This window comes from Nyctibius grandis, chromosome 8, assembly GCF_013368605.1.
Source record: "Nyctibius grandis isolate bNycGra1 chromosome 8, bNycGra1.pri, whole genome shotgun sequence".
Classification (NCBI taxonomy): Eukaryota; Metazoa; Chordata; class Aves; order Nyctibiiformes; family Nyctibiidae; genus Nyctibius; species Nyctibius grandis.
In genome coordinates this window covers 37,923,767-37,945,079 of record NC_090665.1, presented here as the reverse complement: position 1 = coordinate 37,945,079, position 21,313 = coordinate 37,923,767, and the positions used below count along the sequence as shown (strand labels likewise).

The following is a 21,313-nucleotide window of genomic DNA, read 5'->3' as shown; positions in this document are numbered from 1 at the left end:
GACAAGACACAGAGAATCACAGAATCTAGAAATGGAAAAGATCTATTAGGTTATCTTGTGCATCCCTGGGGGCCAGGGCAGGATTGCTCCCTGTTGTAAATTTACTTGTGTTCTGTCCAATCCCATTTTTAATGTGCCGAGTGATAGGTCTTTCACCACTTCCTCAAGGAATTGATGCCACAGCCTGGTTATGCTCTCTGACAGAAAGATTCTTCTGGAACTCACCATATATTATCCCCTTCTTAATTTCTGCTCATTACTCTGTGGGCACGTGTGTGCTGCAGAGTTCATTCTGAGTGCTTGCATCAGGCTTGGCTGGGAAAAGCTACCTGCTGCAAAACATACCCAAACTTAAAAAAAAAAAAAAAAACAAAACAGAGTGGATATCATCACCCTGAGGAAGAACCTCTCTCTGATTTAGCCTGTATCCCTCATCAGCTGGCTCGGCTGAAAGCAGAGCTAGTTTCAGGTGATGAGCAGTCGTGTCTGTCCAGAAAAAAAATAAGATCCTTAGATAATTCTGCCATGAACACATATCTTTTTATATACCCCTTTTAGCCATTTAATACGTATCACTGGTATTTAGACCCTTTATACTTGCAACCACCATGCCTCTTAAATGTCGGTTAGTCAAACTATCTTTTTTCTCTAGGGACCTCTACCTCAGTGCTGGAGAGAGAAGAGGAAAACATAAGAGGATGAAGAAAATGAAGGCAGAGGGGAGTTTCAGATGACATGCTGTTACTGCCTGCCGGTTCTGCAGCCAGCACGGACCAATTTCTAGAATCACACTATAAACATGTAACATGTCAGCAACTGCCTACAAACTGCTCAGGGACACTGGGCAAGAGATTCTGGTGTTGTCTGGGTTGGCATGACTATTCAAACTGTAGCAAGTCAGGAGCAAGAGAGAACCCAGAAAGCAGAAGGAAGTTAACGTAAACCTCTCAACTGAACCAGAAAGAAACCAGTTACTGCAATAAATCATCATTAGACAAACATATAGATCCCACAGTATAGCTGACAGCTAGCACAAAGTGGAAGGATCATGGTAAATTGATGGCAGTCAGTAGGACTATAGGGATTTTCTTGAAGGACAACCCACAACTATGTGACGGATACAGGAAAGTGTACTGTATCTCAGAGTACAGAGATTTATGAATAAAGCTAAGAAGCTCAGACATTGCTGGGATCACAAAGCTGGAGACATGAGCGCATCGAGCCTTGGGAAAAACTCCCTAAGGCTCCAGGCTCCAGTTCCATCATCCCAGAGAAAGGCAATAGCTTCATCTCTTGGAGGGTTCAAGTCTAGGCTGGACAGACACAAGGAGCTACAGGAAAGGAAGAACTATGTCCTGAGAAGTTCCTCAAAGTTCATGGAAGCTCCATCCGAAGACCCTTAAAAGCACAGTGAATTCTTTGCTTTAACAAGTGCCAAGGACCTGGTTTCTATTCCTAGCCCTGTCAGCATCTCACCTTATAATCTTCTGCACCTCTGCAAACCAGGGCTAGGAAGGCTGATTTACTTTTATTCATTACTTTGGGATTTACGTTGCACAAGTTGCTGAGTAAGGTCTTGTTCACACAGGCTGTTACTGCAGACTTCTCATCTGGACTCCTCCAGTGCTCCTGTGCCAGGTGCCTTGTTCTCATTTGCGTGGCTGAGTCCTGATGTGCAGTCACATAGCACAGCTTCAGTGGATGCATGAGGACCATCTAGCATCAGGACGTGCATATGTGTAGCGAGGAGCAGTGAACAGCTTGTTGGGGAGCTCGTGGGCCTCTGCAGCAGCACGTCTGCATCAGAGCGAAACCTCTCCCTGCTGAGCACCACTCGACCTCTGCTGCCTCCGAAGCACCCTGAACCACAGCAGGGCTCCAGCAGAAGAGGGGCAGCCATTCCTCACCACGTTGCAATGTCATGTCAGTCTCGCTTGTGGCTCAGATCTGTTCCTGATAACACATCTTAGCTTATCAGAGAGCTGACAGCTCCTGAGAAAAAACCCTGGCTGCTCTCCAGCGCCAGGGAGAATGGTGACAAAGCAGAGGGCAGGAGATGGCCCTGCTGACTGACAAGCGTCCCTTATAAGTTCTTTACTCCGTGCTGGTATCTCCTTGCCAGTCTCTTCCCTCCTCTCCTAGCTTCTTCTTTTGCTCTTTAAACTCGGGCACAGACAGCAGCCCCGTTAGCAGCTCTCCAACATACTTATCTATTCAAATATACTTGTGCTCAGGCAGAATCATTAGTTGCAGTGACAGTGGTTAAAAGAAGCGTTTAAGAAGTGCACTGCACAGAGCATGGGGAAGGCAGATCCTGATAAGGGCCACTTCTTGGCAGCACTGGGTACTGTTGTGCCATGGAGGGCTTGTCAATCTCCTCTAGGTGACAAACCAAATGTAAAAAGCTCTGAGTTGCCATACGAATTGATCTCTCTGAAGTCCTGCTTCGTAGCTCATCGGGTACTTGTGCTCTCTTCTCCCAGACAGCACCGCACAGAGCTAAACATGGCAGCTCTTGGGGCGACACTCTTCCCTACCTATTCAGGTCAGAGCTCCATCCCCAGCAGTGGGAGCAGCTTTATTTCTTGAACTGGGCATTCACAGCCTCAGCCTCCCTGGTTCAGAGGTGGGAACTGACCTTTTGCCCTGGTTATAAAATTAGACCTGGAATGAAATGCTCCCATAAGTACACAAGAGTCAGTGGAACCAGGCTGCAGTCACAGCACTCATCTAAAGGAAGGACTTGCAACGCAGATGTTAATGAACCCAGCTACCTGACCAGGGCCCTTCCTCTCAGGGAACAGGTAAATTTTGCCCACCGTGCACACTAGAGGATGTGGGTACCCCAAACCCTTCCCGTCTCTTTCCCCCTGCCTCCCACCAGCTTCCTCCACAGAAACACTGCCTGACTTTTCCTGAAGCAGTATTCTTAATCACCCCTTCAGCCAGTGCTCGGGTGTGGGTCCCAATCCCCCTTCTGCTGAAACTTCCCTCCCAGAGAAGGAGAATCCTCCTAATAAATTCCAGGAAGCTGTGGAGCAGGGCCAGAGGCAAGTCCAGACCAAACAAGGACCCATAAATGTGAATATGGTGGAGAAAGAGGCACTGTGAAGCCCTGACAATGAGGGAGTTCGACTTCAACACCCTGGCTGTTGCCCGACAAAACCAACACTTGCCGTGGGAGTTGTGAAAGACTGAAAGACACCAAAACCACGCAAGAGTCACTAATAATGAAAATAAGCATTTCCCATATTAACTATTTTTTATAACAGTGACATCCCCCAGCTGTTACAGAGGACTGCACCTAGCCTCCACCAGCACCGCCAATTATGCAAAACAAGAGAATTACAAATATATTTTCATTGTTAGTGTTCATTATGGTCGTTATGCTGAGAGGCCAGTGATTGGCACGCAAGGGGCCTGTTCTGGATGGCAGCACTGCTGAGAAATCACTCTCCTGTGCGCCACGGGCAGCTGCTGATAGCACCCGACTGCTGCCCTGAGCCGGACGGGGGCAGAAAGGGAAGAGAGGAGACCCAATGCGCTCGGCAGCACGAGGTCTCCTCTTACGCATCAGTTTCAGGATGCTCTGATCTCTCATCAGCAGGTACAGGCAATCTCAGGGGACTCTGCGTCAGAAGCAAAACTAGAGCACTGTCAAATGCACAGTAATGCCTGTGTGCTTCTAAAGGGACATGAGTCAATCTGAATCCTGACAGTAAGAAACATGGCATTACAAGCATTTCCAGGCACTATCCCACCCAACCTCCCTCTGACACTGTCTGCTCCCGCAAGCATATCTTCTCGTTTTTGAATTGTTTTCCTTTCACTTTTTTTTTTTTTTGGTGACTGAAAAAGCTCAAGAAACAGGAAAAAAATCCTATCATATACAAAGTGCAATCAAGTGTACAAACATATGCTCAAAAAGAGATAGCAAAATTCTTTTAGCTTCCTCTAATCTCTTTGGATAGCTTTACGCTCCAGCTCACAGGATAGCATTGAAATACTGGAGCTATATTTAAACCAGTTCACTTGGGACTGGAAAAGGTTTAGCTGCAGCTATACAGAAGTCGGTGCGGGTGTTTACCTGGCTTCTCAGACAGACAGCTTCTGACACCCAAGTGAGCTGATCTAAAGTTAATTCAGACAGACCTCTGCTACGCTGACGTCTGCAGGGAAGAAATGCTCCTATGTATAGGAACCTCAGATATTTCCTGTGGTGACAGAAAAGTAACAAATAAATCTGACTGGAGAGGGAAAATGCCTGAGATGATGGTATTTCTTTACCTCCTCATGTGCATCCAATCTAATGCCTGTTCAGTCCAGCACCCACCAGAAACACAACAGTGCTCTGCTCTCTCTCACAGCCTGGAGCAGGAAAATGCAGCCAGGTTTCACAAAAGATTGAGCAAGTTCAATTCCAGAGAAATGCTGGAAATTAACATCTTATATTCTACTTTGAATATAAGAATGGGGCAGAACTTGCTTAAACATGGACTCGCTGATACTATCTGTGGGTCACCTTAAGAAGCTAGCTATTGCCTAATCTGATGGGCATCTGCCAGCTCCATGTCTTTCTGATGAACAAATAGGGATTTCAAGATTAAATTACTATCTGGGGCAGTCCCAGAGGGGTAAAGAGTTAAGCTACAGACTGAGATTCTGAATTATAGATGGGAGCTCCTCCTGTTTCAGGGAAGCCAGAGATGTCTTGGACAGAAAGGACCAAATATGTGGGGGTAAGGTCTAACGAGGCATTCAGAGAGAAAAATATCTTCCTGTTTGGAGGGATGCGTGGCAGAATTTCTCAAGTTGTCCTCCTGCTAACCACACATTGCTCCCTGCAAGTGGGTTCTCCGCTGCTCCAGCACAAAGGCCTTGGGTAATGCTCAAACCTCCCAAGTACTCCAGACACACAACTCCCAGCAACACAGTCACAGCAGCAATTAAATCAACCCCAAACCTCCCCTTCCACCCCCAAACACTATTACCAAAAGGGTTCGTTAAGAGTCACTAGTTCACCCTTCCTTTCAGACCAAATTAATGGATTCCAAAGCATCAAACTTACCTTAATGAGGAACAAGAGTGCAGCTGGGTATAGAACATGGCAGAACAGTCACTTCTACGTGGACACAACCTCACCATCATAAAAGCACTTTCATCTAATTTGTCATTATCTTTAGAAATTCAATGACCTCCGTTTTAAATAAAAGGCATTAGGCTGACAGAAATCCTCTGGGAGAAACCAGAGAGCAGCACGTGGCTTCTGTTTGCTCTCATAGAAATGTCATCTTTGGCATTCAAACAGGACACATATATTTTAAATAATGTCAAGAACATTCTTAAAATACCTCATCGGGACTCAAACGGGGGTGGGAAGGGGGGTGGGGGTGCAGGGAACTTATGTTTCATGAGATGGATAGTTCTTTTCACAGAAATGTGTTCGGTTCCCAAGCAGGACATATGGAGCATCCATGCGGTTCTGCTGCTGAGTCACTAATGTCATCAGACAGGGTGGGCACGCAGCGAAGCCCCGGGACGGCTGCGTGCTCGGCGTGCACGGCTGGGAGCTCAGAGCGCTCGGCTAGTTAGCGTTCAATCTATCATTTCATTTTAGGATTTGCAGTAGAAATAGGAGATGAAGAAATAGTTTAAGGAGCTTGTAACATCACAGCTGTCAATCTCCAGCATTTCAAAGGGAGGAATGACAGATATATAAGCCCATTCATATCAAAATAAGGTTTGCAGTCTTTTTCCCTGACCCAGATTTGCTACAGAGGCAACTTAATGCAAATACGCATCAAACGGCAATTCACATTTACTCTAAAATCACTTAACAGGAGCTGAAAACATTAACCCCCAGCAACAGAACCAGTTCCAAAGAGTCAGATTATTAACTTCCAGCAGTGATTCAGGGAAAAGGGGGAGGAAAGGGGAGAAAGGGGAAAACTGAACGAATGAGGTCGTGTTGATTCGTAGGTGGTAGTCATTCTGTCAAGAAATCCAGAGGGGTCAGTCAACAGGGGTAACCAAAATCACAAGAGAATTCAGAAGGACCTTAGCATGTAACGCTGATTAACACGCTAAAGTTAATCTAAAGGGACAGCTTTGAGCGTTTAGGCTAGAAAAGACAACACTCCAATTGAAGAGTCATTACGGGTGCACACAGGCTGTGAAAACTAGCCAGCAACTGCCCACACTGGACTGTCAAAGCAGGGGTGGGTTTAATCAATAAAGGTTTAAAGCAGCCAGATGTGCTTCTGATTCATCTATCTAAAACACATCTTTGTGCTTCAAAGTAACATCGGCATGTCCGGCTCAGAAAGGGGGGTCTGGGGCAGTGGTTCTCCACTCTGCCTCTACATTAGAGGGTTAGCACACTTGAAAGGCAAACATGAGGAACGCAAACAAAGGTGCTCCTTATCCCAGAGCCAGATTTGCTCAAACTTTCAAGAATTTATCTTCTTCTGATTAGAGTTCCATGCCCGTCAGCAGAGAAGAATTTGACTGTTCTCTTGTGAAAACGTTACCTCCTTACACTTACGCCAAAGTAATCCATCTAAAAACCCCTAGACACAAAACCTCAGAGGCCACAACTGCGCGGGAAGTTCAGAGACTTGCAGGAGCTGCAGGAGACGTCAACCCTCCTGTGGTGGAGGCCAGGGACCATTTTCCAGTTTGCAAACTTTCCGTTGAATAACCCCGTTTCAACAGTGCAAAATCGCAATGGATGAGTCTACAAGAAATCACGCTAAAACCCAACCAAAATAAACACACTAGTGGGAGAGTGCAGATGAGCGAGAGCACTGGCAGAGTTAGGGCTGAGAGTAAAAGCTGGAGATGAGAAACACTGGAGGAGAAGGGACAAGGCAGACAGGAGATGGAGTGACGTGACAACTGGAGGCACATTTCAGCATTCTTACCTCTGATCGGTGTACCACCTGGTGAGGTAATTTGAATGCAAATAAGATTAGAGAGAAGCATTAGTACAAAGAGGAAAGGAAGAAAAATATAACTAAAAAGCAGAAAGTTTTTTTCAAGCTAGAATTTGTATTAGCGCAACAGGAATAAACAAAAAGAAACTGATGTGCAATAAAAGTCAGAGTGACGCTCTCGGGAGGTTAGTAAAGCTCATCGCTTCCAGGAGTGCAGCATCCAGCCCTGCATCTTGCCATTAAAGCCACCACCCTCGTGAACGGGGGCTGAACTAAGCTGCCGAGGTGGTGTTGCTGGCTGGCCTCTCCACTTCCATTCACCCACACCACTGTTGAAGCAGTTGAGATGGTGGACACGTTTGGAAGATGGTCACTCTCATACAGAACAAGGAGGGGGTGTCCTGGGGGCTGTGTGACCGTGAGTGTGCTGGGCAGGAGGGGTGGAAAGCGCATGGTTGCGGGCGCTAGGTGCAATTTTGCTTTGAGGTTAGAATGACCAGTGGGACAAAATCTGCTTGCTTAAAGAAATTAAACTAAGGGGAGAGTGTAACAATCAGTTAGAGCCATTCTCTGCATTCGCATAACCCTTGCATCAGGTTCCCTCCGGCAAAGAAATTGGTGTCATGCAGAATTAACTTTACATACAGAAATATTTTGAAACGAAGTAGTTTCTGGTAATGTAACAATGGCACGCTAGCCAGACCTCTGTTATTCCTGCCTAATTTGGGTGTTAGCTGGAGAAAGGAATCCCGACCCTCTTTATAAGGCACTGGAGAGAATTTTACATGCTATAATGAAGCGTATCTTATAAGGAGGGCTTCTCTGGGAGTGAGGTGAAGTTATCCTATTGCAATGATCTACAAAGGTTTGTTTTATGAGGTCAATCTCTTTAGCAAGTGGAGGATCCACTGGTCAGTGTCTTGAGCTCAGCGTACCATCAATAATGAAGCATGACTGAAGGGGAGATGCTCCACCTGGGCAAATTGTCAGGGAACCCTTCTAATCCCCACTTTTGTCCCCTTGGTCTTATTTTGCACATATGAAGGCTGTTAGTATAAGGGAGAGATTCATGCAGATCGAATCTGTAGGCAGTTCATGGTATGTGTTGGTTTTATGCAGATTTGTAGGATCTGAATACCAAGCACTTACCAAAGAAAACTGAGGAGTTTAAACAGACAGAAAAACAGGGTTAAACAGGACACAGTGTGTCAAATCATGTTCAGTGTATTGATTAATAAATACCAGTATGCATACAAGAGTGTCGTGTATCTCAGATTTACAGCTCATTCCATTATCCACAACAATGATCACCCAATGGGAAAGAAAGACAGAAAAGAATTTCTGTAAATACAAAGAATGCATATTTTAAGCATGTTTAACTTGCCCTTAAAAAGTAATTACAACATTTATACTTATTCTTTTTCTTTCCTAACTACTCTTCCTTTAGGCAGAGTCCTTTCTCTAAGCAGGAGCAGCAATTCAAACTACTCATTTCAGCATTTTCCTCTGCCAAGATGACATTACCCCATTTTAACTTTATGTCTGGTTATATTTTCTAACGCTTTCTATCCACAGATGACTGAAGCATCAGGAAAGATCTTGCAGTGACTGAAGTTGTGGGTAATCTCTCTCTTGCAATAATAAATCTGCTGCTTATTTATCTATCTTAGTAACTACCACTACCCTTGGCAGAACAGCTATACCCAGAGATACTTGCATGGAATAGCACAGACATGGAAAACGGGATTATTTCTCTTTGCCTGTTTGGAAAGTTTGACAAGTGATATTTCTGTTCTGTTTGGTCTAGGGCCTCCCCCGTCCTGCTCTCCCCCCTCCCCCTGTCCCCTTCCACAATTCTCAGAGTTAAGAAAAGCATCACCACAGTGTGTCACTTCCCACGGGAACGGTGCAATGACTTTGAGCACAAGCCCAAGAGGCAGAAAACAGGACTTCCTTCTCTCTCATCTGGCTGAAATAGGATTTGTTGTTCTGCCCTAGAACTGGAAAGATTTGCAGCAGATCTTTAAATCTACTCCCTGTAGAGGCTAAATCCTTTCTCTAACACGCAATTGTCTACACAGAGCTCTAGGAGCAACTGCATACTTGAGGTAGATTCCCTAAAACATTAAGTGTGACCAGCTCATTTTTCCCTGCCTTAAATCCCAGTCCTCCTGGCCTCCAAATGTAAGCCAACCCTTGTGGGAGCAGCACAGAGGCTTGCTGTATTTAGCGCAGTGTTTGTTCTGGGTCTCTCTCACCTTTGCAAAGTTAAGACATCCAGTCTTCACTCATAGTACATCATTACAGAGAGTGCACAAGGCTTTTCTTTTGGACCACAAATTTCCTCATCCAGAATGAATAAAAGTTTCCATTTGCCCTTCACATCATATGACAATGTATCTCTGGCTGTTGTCCTTTCAGGGTGTCCCTCCAAGGGACCAAATCACAGCACACAGGCCACAGAGAGCCAACATAACAGAGTCCATCACTTGATGGAGGTGCCATCACTCGAATGGTTACTGAGGCCAACTTGTGCCCTGTGATCACCAGGTTGCTTTATGCAAAGGGCACCCCAAGATCAAACTTCAAACCCAATTCCTTGTGTTTGAAAGGTTTGAAACATTCATAAGGAAGGAGAGTCTATTTCCCCTTCATGATAACAGACACTGAATAACACCCCATACTTTCACTGCAGTTAGGAATGAACGCTGACCCTGACATCCTCTGTGTACTGGAAGCACAAAGCCAGGTGCCCAAAGCAAGCAAAACCATAGGATGATACACTGGAAAACCCCAAGGGACTATTTGCATCAGCATTTCCCAGTGTGGAGGAGAAGGCTCTGTTGGAGAAGGGACTTCACTCTGCTGACACAAACCCACCCCAGACTTACCAACATACTACTTCCTTGCAGGAATCTAAATCACCAAAAAATCACTCCAAAGCAACATCAAAGAAACCAAGACTCTTGCTGTCTGCAACTGGGTGCTAGGGCAGTGCAACACTGAATCCCAGAGAACTCTGACAGTTTTAGGGGAAACTATTTTCAGAAGTGAAAGTACTACAGAAAAGACTGGCTATTTGCCACCAGTTGCAACAGGGAGTCAGTGTGGATCCCATCACTGCTGTGTATGCCTCACACAGCAAGACCCAGATGTGCAGTATAGGTTCTTCCAGGACCTAAAACTTCAACTGTCAACTGGTTGGCCACGATATTGCTTCAAGCCTCGTCCAGTCAGTCCTTTACGAGAGAGCATTCATCCTTGTGTGAGTTTCCTGATCCTTTTGGATAATACTCCCCAGTCTCCATTCTTCTGGGCTGTCCTTACACACATTGTCCCAAGTCGATGCCCTGCTGATGTCTAGACTCAAAGCTTTTCTTGCCAGGAGCTGAATGTCTTCTACTGGGTCCTGACAGGATATGGCTGTCACTGCCATTTTACTGGGACAGGCACCATCTCTTTTTGCAAGTTTCTTCTGTACATGTTGGGTATTCCTTTTGCTTCTACCTATAGGATCAAGACTAAAATGAAAATGCTTGCTGGTAACTCTGAGAGCATAAATGCAGCAAGATGATCTGGTGAGCTGGCTCCCACTGCTTCTCTGTTAGATGCACCTACACTTTTCCAGAGAGTGACTGAAGTCACCTGCAGAGCCCTCTCTGATACTTTACTTGCAGTTAATTGCCTGAAAGCCACACTAGGCTCTAGGGCACTGTTCCACAACTCAGTTAATTGATGGTGATTAAAAGAGAATGATACTGGCTTTAAGACCAAGTTCTTTACTAGATGAAAGATGACAATGCTCCTTGAATTTCCAGAGTTTCCTCACATGGAAAAGGTATCTGTATGTTAACATTCAGAATACTTATTTATTCTCATGTGACATTTTGTTCATAAGTTTTCTGAAGAGCAATGTGGAAGAGCAATTCTTCAACTATGAAACTCACTGGAAGCATTCAAGAGCTTTGAGAGTATGAGTACCATCAGAGTTGCTTTGAAGTCTTCAGGAGCCTGTGATCCAAGAATCTTTACAGAAGAACTGTGAAGCATCAGTACAATCTGATCTATATTGAGAGAGTTTCTGCCACATCATCAACTAATTTCAAAACATGGTCAGAGGTGCAGCACTGACCCTTGCTGCCAGAACTCATATGTACATCACCTGCAATACTACAATGTCCGGACAGTTTTAAAATCAGTTCAGCCAAACAGGTTTTAAATGAGTTAGCAGGCTGGGGAGGTTTCCCAGCCCAGAGCTGGCCTTAGACCCTGTGTCAATGACTGAAGCTATGCACCCTCGGGGAGAACAGGGAGTTGTCCTGAGTCACTGCATTTGCAGAAAAGCAGCCTCCCCACAAGAGATGGGAAGTATTAGCAAGGTGAGCAAGGGAGAATTTTGTTACAACCAGCATGAGTCATAGACCTTGCTTTTGCCTTGATCTGTGATAATGGAGATGAAAACCTGTATTTATTTGTGTTCTCATCTCTAGAGCAATTAGCCCAACGCATACTGACAAAACTACCCAAGAGCTGGACTTAAAAAAGAAATAAGCATTACTTGGGAGGAAAGCTCTATGTATTGTGGAGAAACGGGGGGAAAAGCCCTCTAAATGTAAAGAGTTATGCTAACTATCAGAAGGTTTAAGGAGAAAAATGCATATACGTCCCTATAGATGTAATTAGTATATGAGGGATGGTAGGATACAGGGCAGATTTATAAACTGTGTATTTGCTCCTGACAAAGACACCAGTCCTCTGGGGTTAAGAGAGCCTAAGATGATGGCTTGGTTGTCTTAAACCACAAACTCTCTAGTGCCTTGACAGAAGATGAACAGACCTCTAGAAACTGATGTTCAGAGCCCCCTTGGGCACATGATCTGACTGCATGCATGTTCAAAGACCTGCCTGACGCCCTCAGAGCACTGCTAGCCCACACAGCTGTGAGTGTCAGAAGAGAGCACCTTTCCCAAACATGCTGCTGCTTTACTTCTAGCTATTTATTCCACACTAGGAGCCTGAAGAAATGAAATTGTCCCTCAATCCCCTCTTTAAATCAGACTCCAAAGCTGCTTTGACCTTCATGACCTATATTTAGTACATCAGAATAATAATAATATATTATGTACTCGTTGAAGGTCGGACGTTCTATAGATGCAATACTGGGCTCACACCGTGTTGTAGCTATTTTAACTATATTACATCTGTCTAGCTTTTATTGGGTTTTAATTAAATGAAATTAAATGAGCGTATATTTAGATTGAGATAGTATAAACTTACATTCATGCAGTTATGCCAGGCTGGCTGTAAGATATGATATTAATGGAGCAGAGACTTTGCAAACTATTAAACTCTCCCATATAATGAGGTATCTATTTAAATACTCTTTTCTTTGAAAAACAACTCTGCCCTACTACCGTGTAGCGCTGGAGAACTCAATTAGCACCTTGCAGAATGGATCAGAGACTGCCCAACCCATCATATTGCTAACACAGGGTGACTGCAGCCAGGTAAGTGGGACTCAGGCACTTCAAAAGAGCAGGCCCTACTTTCTGTCAACGACAAATATAGGTAAAAGCCACAAATGCAAGCAGAGGATGAATCTCTGGCCCAAGAGAAGCGGTAAACATCTTGTTCCCCACTCGTAAGGGTGGAGCAGCACCCTGGTGAATCTTGGCATCGTATCACCAGGTCCCTGAAAATAAAACTTCAGTCGTATTTGGAAGTCTCTTACATTGAAGTGTGGAAACCTCCCTTACTACATTAGAGAGCTAATCAATTTCTTTCGTGAGTCTGAGGATGTGTGCTGCTCATTGATTTCTAAAAGGTTCCCTTGACACCTCCCTTGGTAATTACTGTGTCTTCAGCAAGCAGCCAGCTCTAGAGTTTGAATCCCAGGTGAAATATTCAATTGAGATGTTGCTCAAGAACAGCGAATAGGAAGCAAAACTTGGACACAGTGACAAGGTTTACTAGTTTGTTTTTAAACTTTCTATCTCACTAAACTTGTGAAGCAGCTGGTAGAGAGGCAGCCAAGTGCTTGCAAAAAGGAGGCTGGAAAACGTACAGCAAGTGCATCAGGAGCTGCTTTGCTGCTCATTTACGGTAATTTCTGATGCTGATTTAGTCACCTACGAAGTGAAACACATCCATGTGCACTTTCCTATTGCTGCTTCCTAAAGCTTCTCAGAATAATTAACAAGTGTGATATTTTCTTTCAGCACAAACAGATAAAGATTAAACCATGTTGTGGGGGAGATAAGCTAAAGGTCACTGGGAAATTTCATAAGCTATAAATGCATTAGTATAATTAGCGCTCACTGGTACATCAAGGTGGGATCAGGAGTGTCAGGCTGGGTTCTATTTTTGATGAGAGTGATGTCTCATTACCCACTCCCCCAAGTACAAGCCTACTTCTTATCATCCAAGCATCATCAGATTTACGGAGAGGGCTCCTGCTATGGGGAAACGTGTCAAGACGTTCACCGTGCTAGGAGGAAGATGGTGTTGCCCTGGCAGCAACACTCATAACAAATGGCTTTTGAGTACCCAGAGATACATCGTGGCCAGGCAAGGCAGTCTGCCTCTTATTTAAGCATGAGACCTTTCTAGACCAAAGCTGTTCCGGCTCTGTTCCCGTCTCTACTTTGTGTAGGGTGCTGTGGGCTTTTTTTTCCCCAGACTAAAGCTGCTGTGTAGCACTGCTGTGCACTGTTAAATAGCCACTGCAATTCACGCTGGGGAGCTGCACTTCATCAGTGAATAAAGCAATGTTTTATTTTCTTTAATTCTCTAAAGGGCTTTAAAGTCCTGGGAGACTGAACAGTGCAGCAGAAAAAAAAGAGTTCCTTGCTAAAACAAGTGCATTCTTAGCCACCCACAACAACCAACCGTCTGTATTTCAAAAGCTAGTATTTGGCTTATCAAACAAAAAAAATCAAAAAGAAATGGTATATGTCAAAATTGTGTCCACCTTCCTTTGAAATCCAAAGAACTGCTGCTTCTTGGATTTGTCTTTATTCTTGTGGTTTCACATAGCAAGAATGATAAAGAACTCAACAGAAAGCAGAGCACTGTCTTGCAGAGTCTATGTAAGGAGTGAAGTAGTACGTGACCACTGACTGTAAAATCTCAACCAATATCTCATTGCCCTGACTTGCACTGTGCTCCTATTAAAAATATCTGAGACCTGTTGAGTTGGTAGTGAAATGTCTGAGCCTACCAAGGATGTCATGGGGCAATGTCAAGACGGTCTACTGAAGAAGGAATCCAGGTGATGTTTCAAAAGGCATGTCCACTCTAATGTCTCCTTTTAACAAGCCACGATATCCTGCCAGAGAGGACCAGCTCCAAAAACTGGTTTTATATTGTAAAAGAAACAAGTTCAAATCAAATTGACATTTGGGTTTAGAATTTCAGCATTTCAGGGGAAAAATAATAGCAGCAAGTAAAGAGAAAAAGGAAGAAGAGCGAGGCGGTAGGGAAGGCTTACTTGCTTTGCTGCCTTACCCGAGCGGAGCTGCTTGATTCGCCCATTGCTCGTTGCAGTGTCGACAGGCAGGAAGTCCTTGAACCAGGAGATTTCAGGATCAGGGTTACCGCTGGCAGCACAGAGCATGGTGGCTGTGCGGGCCTTTTCCACCACCTTCAGCTGTGGGCCCATGTCAATGGTCGGGAAGCCAGCTGGGAGATGGTCTTCTGCAAGAGGAAGAAACACGCAAGGTTAAAGAGAAATGTTTGGGTGTAGCAATGGGATACGGTTGTAGTGACAGCAGTGCCATGGTACAGCATCTGTGCCTCTGCTGGAAAACAGCAGCCTGACTTCCCTACTGAGAAGGTTTTCAAGCCCTTGAAGCACATTAGGCTTTATAATGAGCATTCATTACACCAATAGAAGCTTCCACTAAATTTAACTCCGTTTAAATCAATTGCCTTGGGAAACGTCCATAATTTTCATTGATAAGTAAGCTCCATCTATTGTTGTTAGTAATTCAGTAAAAGCAGGTATTTGCCTTTTTGTGGGAGGACTGAGTTGAAGATAACAGACAAACACAAAGCCAAATAGTTTGAGGCATCTTGAAAAACAACAGCTAAACAATAAAACCCCTTAGAATGGTCCAGAGAGGCCCATTTTCTCTTTTTTTTTTGACTAGGAACATTCTGTCACACTGGTAGGATAGACTGTAAATCTCTTCCTCATACCCCCAAATCTGATTCAGAAGGCTTTTAGAAACTAATGAATGTACAGTTAATGAGCCACACTCTGCTCATGAGCCGCCTCACCAGACTGTGCTGTGGCAAGCTCCTGGTGCATTTCCTGGGCTGCAGAGAGCAACAGAGGTGTGCGAGAAACGGCCAGTGCACGCTCTGGCATGTCTTACCAAAATCCTATAAAACCAAGCACCCCCCGTAACCGCTAAAACCATTCATACAGCAGGTACGAAAATAGTTAATTGGGTTTGCTGCTGCAGAGCACGCTCAGGTAGGCTGGGTGGAATACATTAGGCAGCCTTCACTGATAAGCCAAGGCATGCTCCAACATCGTCATTCAATAGCAGCTGCAGAACAGAGCTCATTTACTCATTCTGTGGCAAGATGTACTGTACTCTGCTAAGCCTGAACTGCAATCAAAAGCACGTACTTTCACAGAAAAAAAGAACTTGAAGAACATTAAGAAGCTTTTAAAGCACCAGAAACTCAATTATTTTCAGTATGTTTCCTTTTCCCTCTGTTTTAAGGGAACTTAAGCAAACCTCCTTCTTTGGCAAATCCAATTCTGCAAGGCTCCCAGCTCACTGCAGTGTTTAAACAAACAAGACCTCAGCATCTTCCCGAGTCCCAGAGGAGTCTGAACTTGCTGCAATGTGATCTCTCCTGCTATCACCACACATCTGGAACCGTACCCCTCGCTCCTAACAGGAAGGTACTAGCAATAGGCCACCTCAGGTGCTTCCTTCTACCTGTGCTGCCACACCTGCAGCATAGATGACTTGTGGTGGCTAATCTTACATATTTCTCCCTAAGATCTCAGGAGAGTTACCAAGACCCTTGACTTGTCTGCAAATCAAGACTGTAGCACAAGGCAACATCTGCTGTAAACAAAACAATGCCCTGGAATATTGTTTTTCTGTTTAGATGAGAGTGACTATGAAGCATCCAAGGTTTTCTAAAGGAGAAACGGTTCCTCACGCTTATTACAAGCACAAACCATATTTTGTCTCCCAGACCAGCCTCCCTAGAAACCTCTCTCATTATGAGCAAACATAAATGGAAGGTTTTTTTTTTTCAATGAAAGGTATCATGAAAACTAGCTCTTTTAAAATTTGCTCTCCATTGATTTTCAAAGACAAAAGGTACATAGAGCTTAACTGGAATGACACCAGGACTAGCATTCAATAACAAGCAACAGAAGCACTCAATACTGAGCAACCACAATGCATACTCCTACATGGCTGAAAAGAAACAAAAGAAGGGTACACACAGAAGTACATCATGGTATAGATTGAAAAGCAAAGGAAGATACATAGGAAAAGCAGAAAACAATGACATTCCCTTGGATTGAGGCCAAGTTTGCCTAAAGTGCAGCACCTTGCTATTTATGGTATTGAAAGCAGATGCTTACTCTGGGGAGGCCGAAACCCTGAAGTGATCTAATCTAATCACCATGATTACCATTGACAATCTTTTCTGGTTTGTTCACGATTTTACAAAGAATGTACTGAGCCAAGTATCACTCAGTTAACTTCGTCCAAAGTCTGTGTGGAGGCTTAGCACACAGCTAAAAGCAAATGTGAAACCAGCATTTATGCAAGAAATCTCTTCCCATCTGCAGTGATCCTTTGCCCACAGAAACGAGAGAGATCAGAAAATCCTTCACAGTGTCTGATCCACAGGTACACGACCAGCCTGCTGTACTGGGGGTGACTGTTCAGTCAAAATTAGCAGTTTGTGATGAGCCACAGACCAGCAGAAATCATATGATCTAATCTTTACTTCACTTGGTACAACAGAGAGATGCTGATTACAAAGACATAGCAGCAAAGCCACCTCTGCCATACTAGAAATCTTAGATCAAGCCTTTTCTGGACTCCAAAGAGGTATACAGAGCTGCTCCCACACCATGCATCCCCTACAAACCCAAGCCATTACAGAGCCCAGATGAGGATGCTGGGCACTCAGCACCTGGACAGAGGGCACAGGTGACCACCCCGTGATGACCCTCAGCCCCCAGACCCCGTGCCGAGCTGGACACAAAGAGACACAGGCAGGCAGGCAAGGCTCATGCGGTGCACAATCTTTTCCCTCTTAACTGCACACAAGCCCCAAAACCGTAGTGGCAAATGACAGTAGTAGAGAAGCGGTGCATCCTATGTTGTCACAGCAGGTTCCCTGGGCTAACACTGGTACTGGGTACAGCCCAGTTCCCATGCATGCCTGGAGACAGAAACCTGGCTATCTGCTATGGCCACACCACCACCAAAACTCAAGCAAGCAGTGCTGGCATGCCTGCACCTACAAAAATGCACAGGCAGCAAGGACTTGTCTGATCCCTTGTCAATCAAACGTAGAGGCAACATGGGTGTTTAAGAGCAGCAGTGTGATTCCAGGAGGCTGCAGCCCCAGGTCGCATCACTGTGTGACAAGACACCAGGGGAAATCTGACAGCCGGTCTCTGACGGCCCCTCAGACACCCCAAGGCTGGGGTTCACCTGCTATTAGTTCTGGGGTAGCTCCAGGGGTCAAAGTCACAGTGTCTGGGGCTCAAGCTCAAGGGGAGGGTGAGCACCTTCTCCAGAGGTGGTCCAAGGGCCTCAGGTGCCCCTACCATGATGAAATGGGGGACCTCAACTACTCCAGGACTCCCCTGTACCATGTAACTCTGGCAGCCCCCCAAACTCTCCTGGAGAAGAGTGGCTGTGCAGAAAACCTGAGCTGGTCACACCACAGAGCACAGCCCAACACAAGCCCATGCCTGCCCTGTCAGCAATGCTCCTGTAGAGATAACGGGGCTTCGTTCCAGCCCAGCTTGGCGCTGCTGACTTCACTGGGACGGTGAGGGATGTCTCTGTGTTCAAACACTACAGGCGACGATAGGAGTTCAGAGCTGTTATTGCCTTGCCTTCCCCTCTGGCAAAAGTCTAATCTAGGTCTAATTACGAGGCTCAGTCATGCCTCGACTCCTTTCAGCCCTTGCTAGCTGTACTGACTTGTCTGCACACGGAGCTTGTCAGTAATAGCTATCCTCCTATTCATGCCAATACGTGGCTACCCTTTTTCTAGAAAATGAGTTTGTCAGCACTTGGTTTTATTCAAGGATAGCTAGTGTGCTTTTAATGCACATTAAAACAGGCTATGAATCTGCTTTCAAGTGCAGACTATCTAAACCAGTTTTTCTTTCTGGGTTTCAGACACTTTCAGAAGGGGTGTACTTCACATAGGCGTTAGGTTAGAGCAAACAAAATCTAGGCACAAGCAGGATTTTTTGGGGCATTGCAAGCTCTAATTCCCTCCATGGACTACAGCAGAAGCAGGAATGACAGAGAGGAAAGCAAGAAGAAAAGAAAGAAGCAGGAGGAAAGGAGATGGAAACAGCAAGAGAGAAAAAATGAGTGGGATTTGCAGTTACAAACTGAAACTTGGCAAATCCATGACCGGGCTGAGGTCTTGCTAGCAGCAGTCACCAAGGAGCCAGGAATGTCCCTCTGGCATCTAGCATGACAGCATGTGCACAGGATATCTCATGCTCACTTGACAGCTCCCTTTGCTAATCTCCTTTCTGAGGTGACAGAAATCTAACCCCCCTTCTCTTACAGATCTTTTGTGCCACACATTCCCCGTCTTTAAGGGAAAAGCTAAGGTAAGAAACCTTTCCCACAGCCCCAAACTGGAGCTGAGCCCTCCTTTAGAGCAGCTGCAGTTATGTAACTCATTCACCACCTCCCCAGAAAACTACCTTTACTGAGGATGCTGCTGTAAAACACATACCCCTTGGGGCGTCCTTATTTTCTGCATCACTCCAAATATCAAGTGAATGATAAAGGACACAGAGGCAATTGCAATTCATGTCTCATGAGAAGCATGGATCAGCCCCAGCATGGAGCGGTATGTGGATAACAGCTGCTTACAGAAAAGGCCTGCGGAGGAGTCTGTGGTGAGCACAGTTGTTGATGGCTGAATCCTACAGGATTATCCCCAGGATTTTGCTCAAAACTCGTAATCTCTCACAGAACAGAAAAGTTGGAGGGGTTGGATATCAGGTTCCTACCAGTGCAAACCCCATATAGCACTCCCTGGTCTTGCAGCCACGCAACTGTGTTTTGGGGGTCATATCATGACTTGGCACCTGTAAAACCTTCCCCCTACCCCTGTGAATTTCCTCTGTGTCATCCTAGGAAATGGTATTTTAGAAACGATAGTGCAAACTGTAAACACATTTATGGGAGTTGTCATATTCCTCTTCCTATAAAAGCCAGGCCTGCTTAGTATCATGAGTCCAGTTGTTCTGACTGCTGAGGGAGAGAAAAAAAAATGAGACCCAATATAATCTGGAAATAGCAAAATGTAGCTTTTCTATACGTTACAGCTATAGCTGTGAGGTTAAATCTCTTATAATCTATCTAAACCACTGCCCCACTGGAAGGGGTGTTCTCAACTCATTTCAAGTGAGATACTGGACCCTATCCCCACGCAGGGCTGGAAACAGCTTCTCTGGGCCACTGGCTCCTGCTAGCCTGTGTCAGCTGAGGAACCTCCAGCCCAACATCAATTTTAGGGGCTCGGTAGGGATGATTAAAACACAAAGCTGCTTTGTTTTCAATTCTGCCAGCTATCTGAAGCCACTCAGGAGTGTGCAGTGCTAGGGACAAGCCCGGAAATGGGTTGAGGGCAGAGAGATCTCTGATAAATGCGTTTGACTGCGGTGAGCATTGCACAGGAGCAGGATACACGTATCAAAACTTATTTCGCATGTTCCTTACCCACTGGGTGAGGCAGACTGGGATCTTCCCCAGTTGAAGTCACCAGGGCCGAACCGGTTCTGGTCAGAGGTAGCGGTTTGACGCAGTATAACACAGGATGTTGCAGAGGCAACCCTTGTCTACTGGCAGCCTTGTATTTGAGGGATCAATGGAATTACTTTACAAATTTTACAAGCTTCCAAATCTCCCTCTGAGACACTGAAATGTATTAGCAAATGCAAAATTATCAGTGCAAGGACGATAGCCTGGGTAGTCAGCAATATTAACTAACGAAAGATGCAAGCCAGTAAGATCGTAAGCACACCACAATCCAGGACATCTGTTTGCTGAATAAACAGCCCTAATTCCTTCAGCACAGGTTACACAGCGCAGCTATTCAATTACCGCAAGACAATCAAAAGCAGTCGAGCAATCCAGCGGCCCAGAAGAACGGCATCATTTTACATGATAAGAAAACCCTGACACTGCTCTGTTCAGGTTCAACTGAAGCTGCACAAAGAGCATTTCATCAGCCATTTTGAGGCGACGCTCTCTTCCTGCATCCTCCTTCTTACAAAAGCCCCCTAAGAGGTGCATCAAAAATATTATCCAAATTCATGGTCTCCAAAGGCTGCCCGGTGTCAGGCTACTGCCCATGTGGGGAGCAGTGGGAGAAGGAGTGCATTTGTGCGTGCTCGCTGCCAGAGCCAAGTCTCACGCAGGCTAATGAATGCCCCGTCGACATTGGCACCACCTTGTAATTGCCTAAGGAAAAGGTGGGGCAGTGAAACCAACCTGTTTCAAAGGCAGCGAAGTCTTAATTACTGGGTTAGTAAGTATAAAACAGTTTCAGGCAGGCAGAAAATACAAACAGTCATCTATTGATGACAAGGCTTTTAATGACAAATCTGCTGGGTTTGTATGACATCATGCCAACGTGACATGCTGAAGCTGCCTGCTGAAAATGGGGAGAAGGGCGCAGATGAATGGGTGGGTGTGGAAACGAGCTCCAGAAGGACTTCTCTGTGTCATGGTGTAACCACATGAATTACTGCACAAGAGCTTACAGTAAACAAAGTATTCGCTATCTCTTAGAAAGATCACAGCAGCAGCAGCAGCAAAACAGTTCACAAAAGAAAGAATCTGAGTCAGTTCAAAACAAAGAAAGTACTGTAAGGAAAATTCAAGAAAATACGAGACTAGACACGGCAGAAGAGGATAAACTGTCAGGCAGATTCCCGCCCTGGGGGCTCACAGTGTGGGAGCTCATGGGACCTGCTCATTCTGGAGGTTATGAGTCCATAAAACACCCGATGGAGACAGTGCTACCCTTCAAGTGCCAGAAGGGTGTTGCTAACATTGTCCTTTCATGGCTGGACAGCAATTAACTCCATTTATAAGCTACCAATACCTTCTCAGTAGTGC

At 45.2% G+C, this 21,313-nt stretch overlaps 1 protein-coding gene across 1 annotated transcript in view; it reads right to left on the bottom strand.

Moving 5' to 3' along the window:
- The window catches only part of PTPRF (protein tyrosine phosphatase receptor type F), a 255,569-nt gene that overhangs the window by 96,155 nt on the left and 138,101 nt on the right, over positions 1 to 21,313 (bottom strand). The window contains exon 4 of the mRNA XM_068406730.1: positions 14,442 to 14,630. Within this exon, the coding sequence (XP_068262831.1) occupies positions 14,442 to 14,630 (189 nt within the window). The remainder of the gene's footprint in view (positions 1 to 14,441; positions 14,631 to 21,313) is intronic.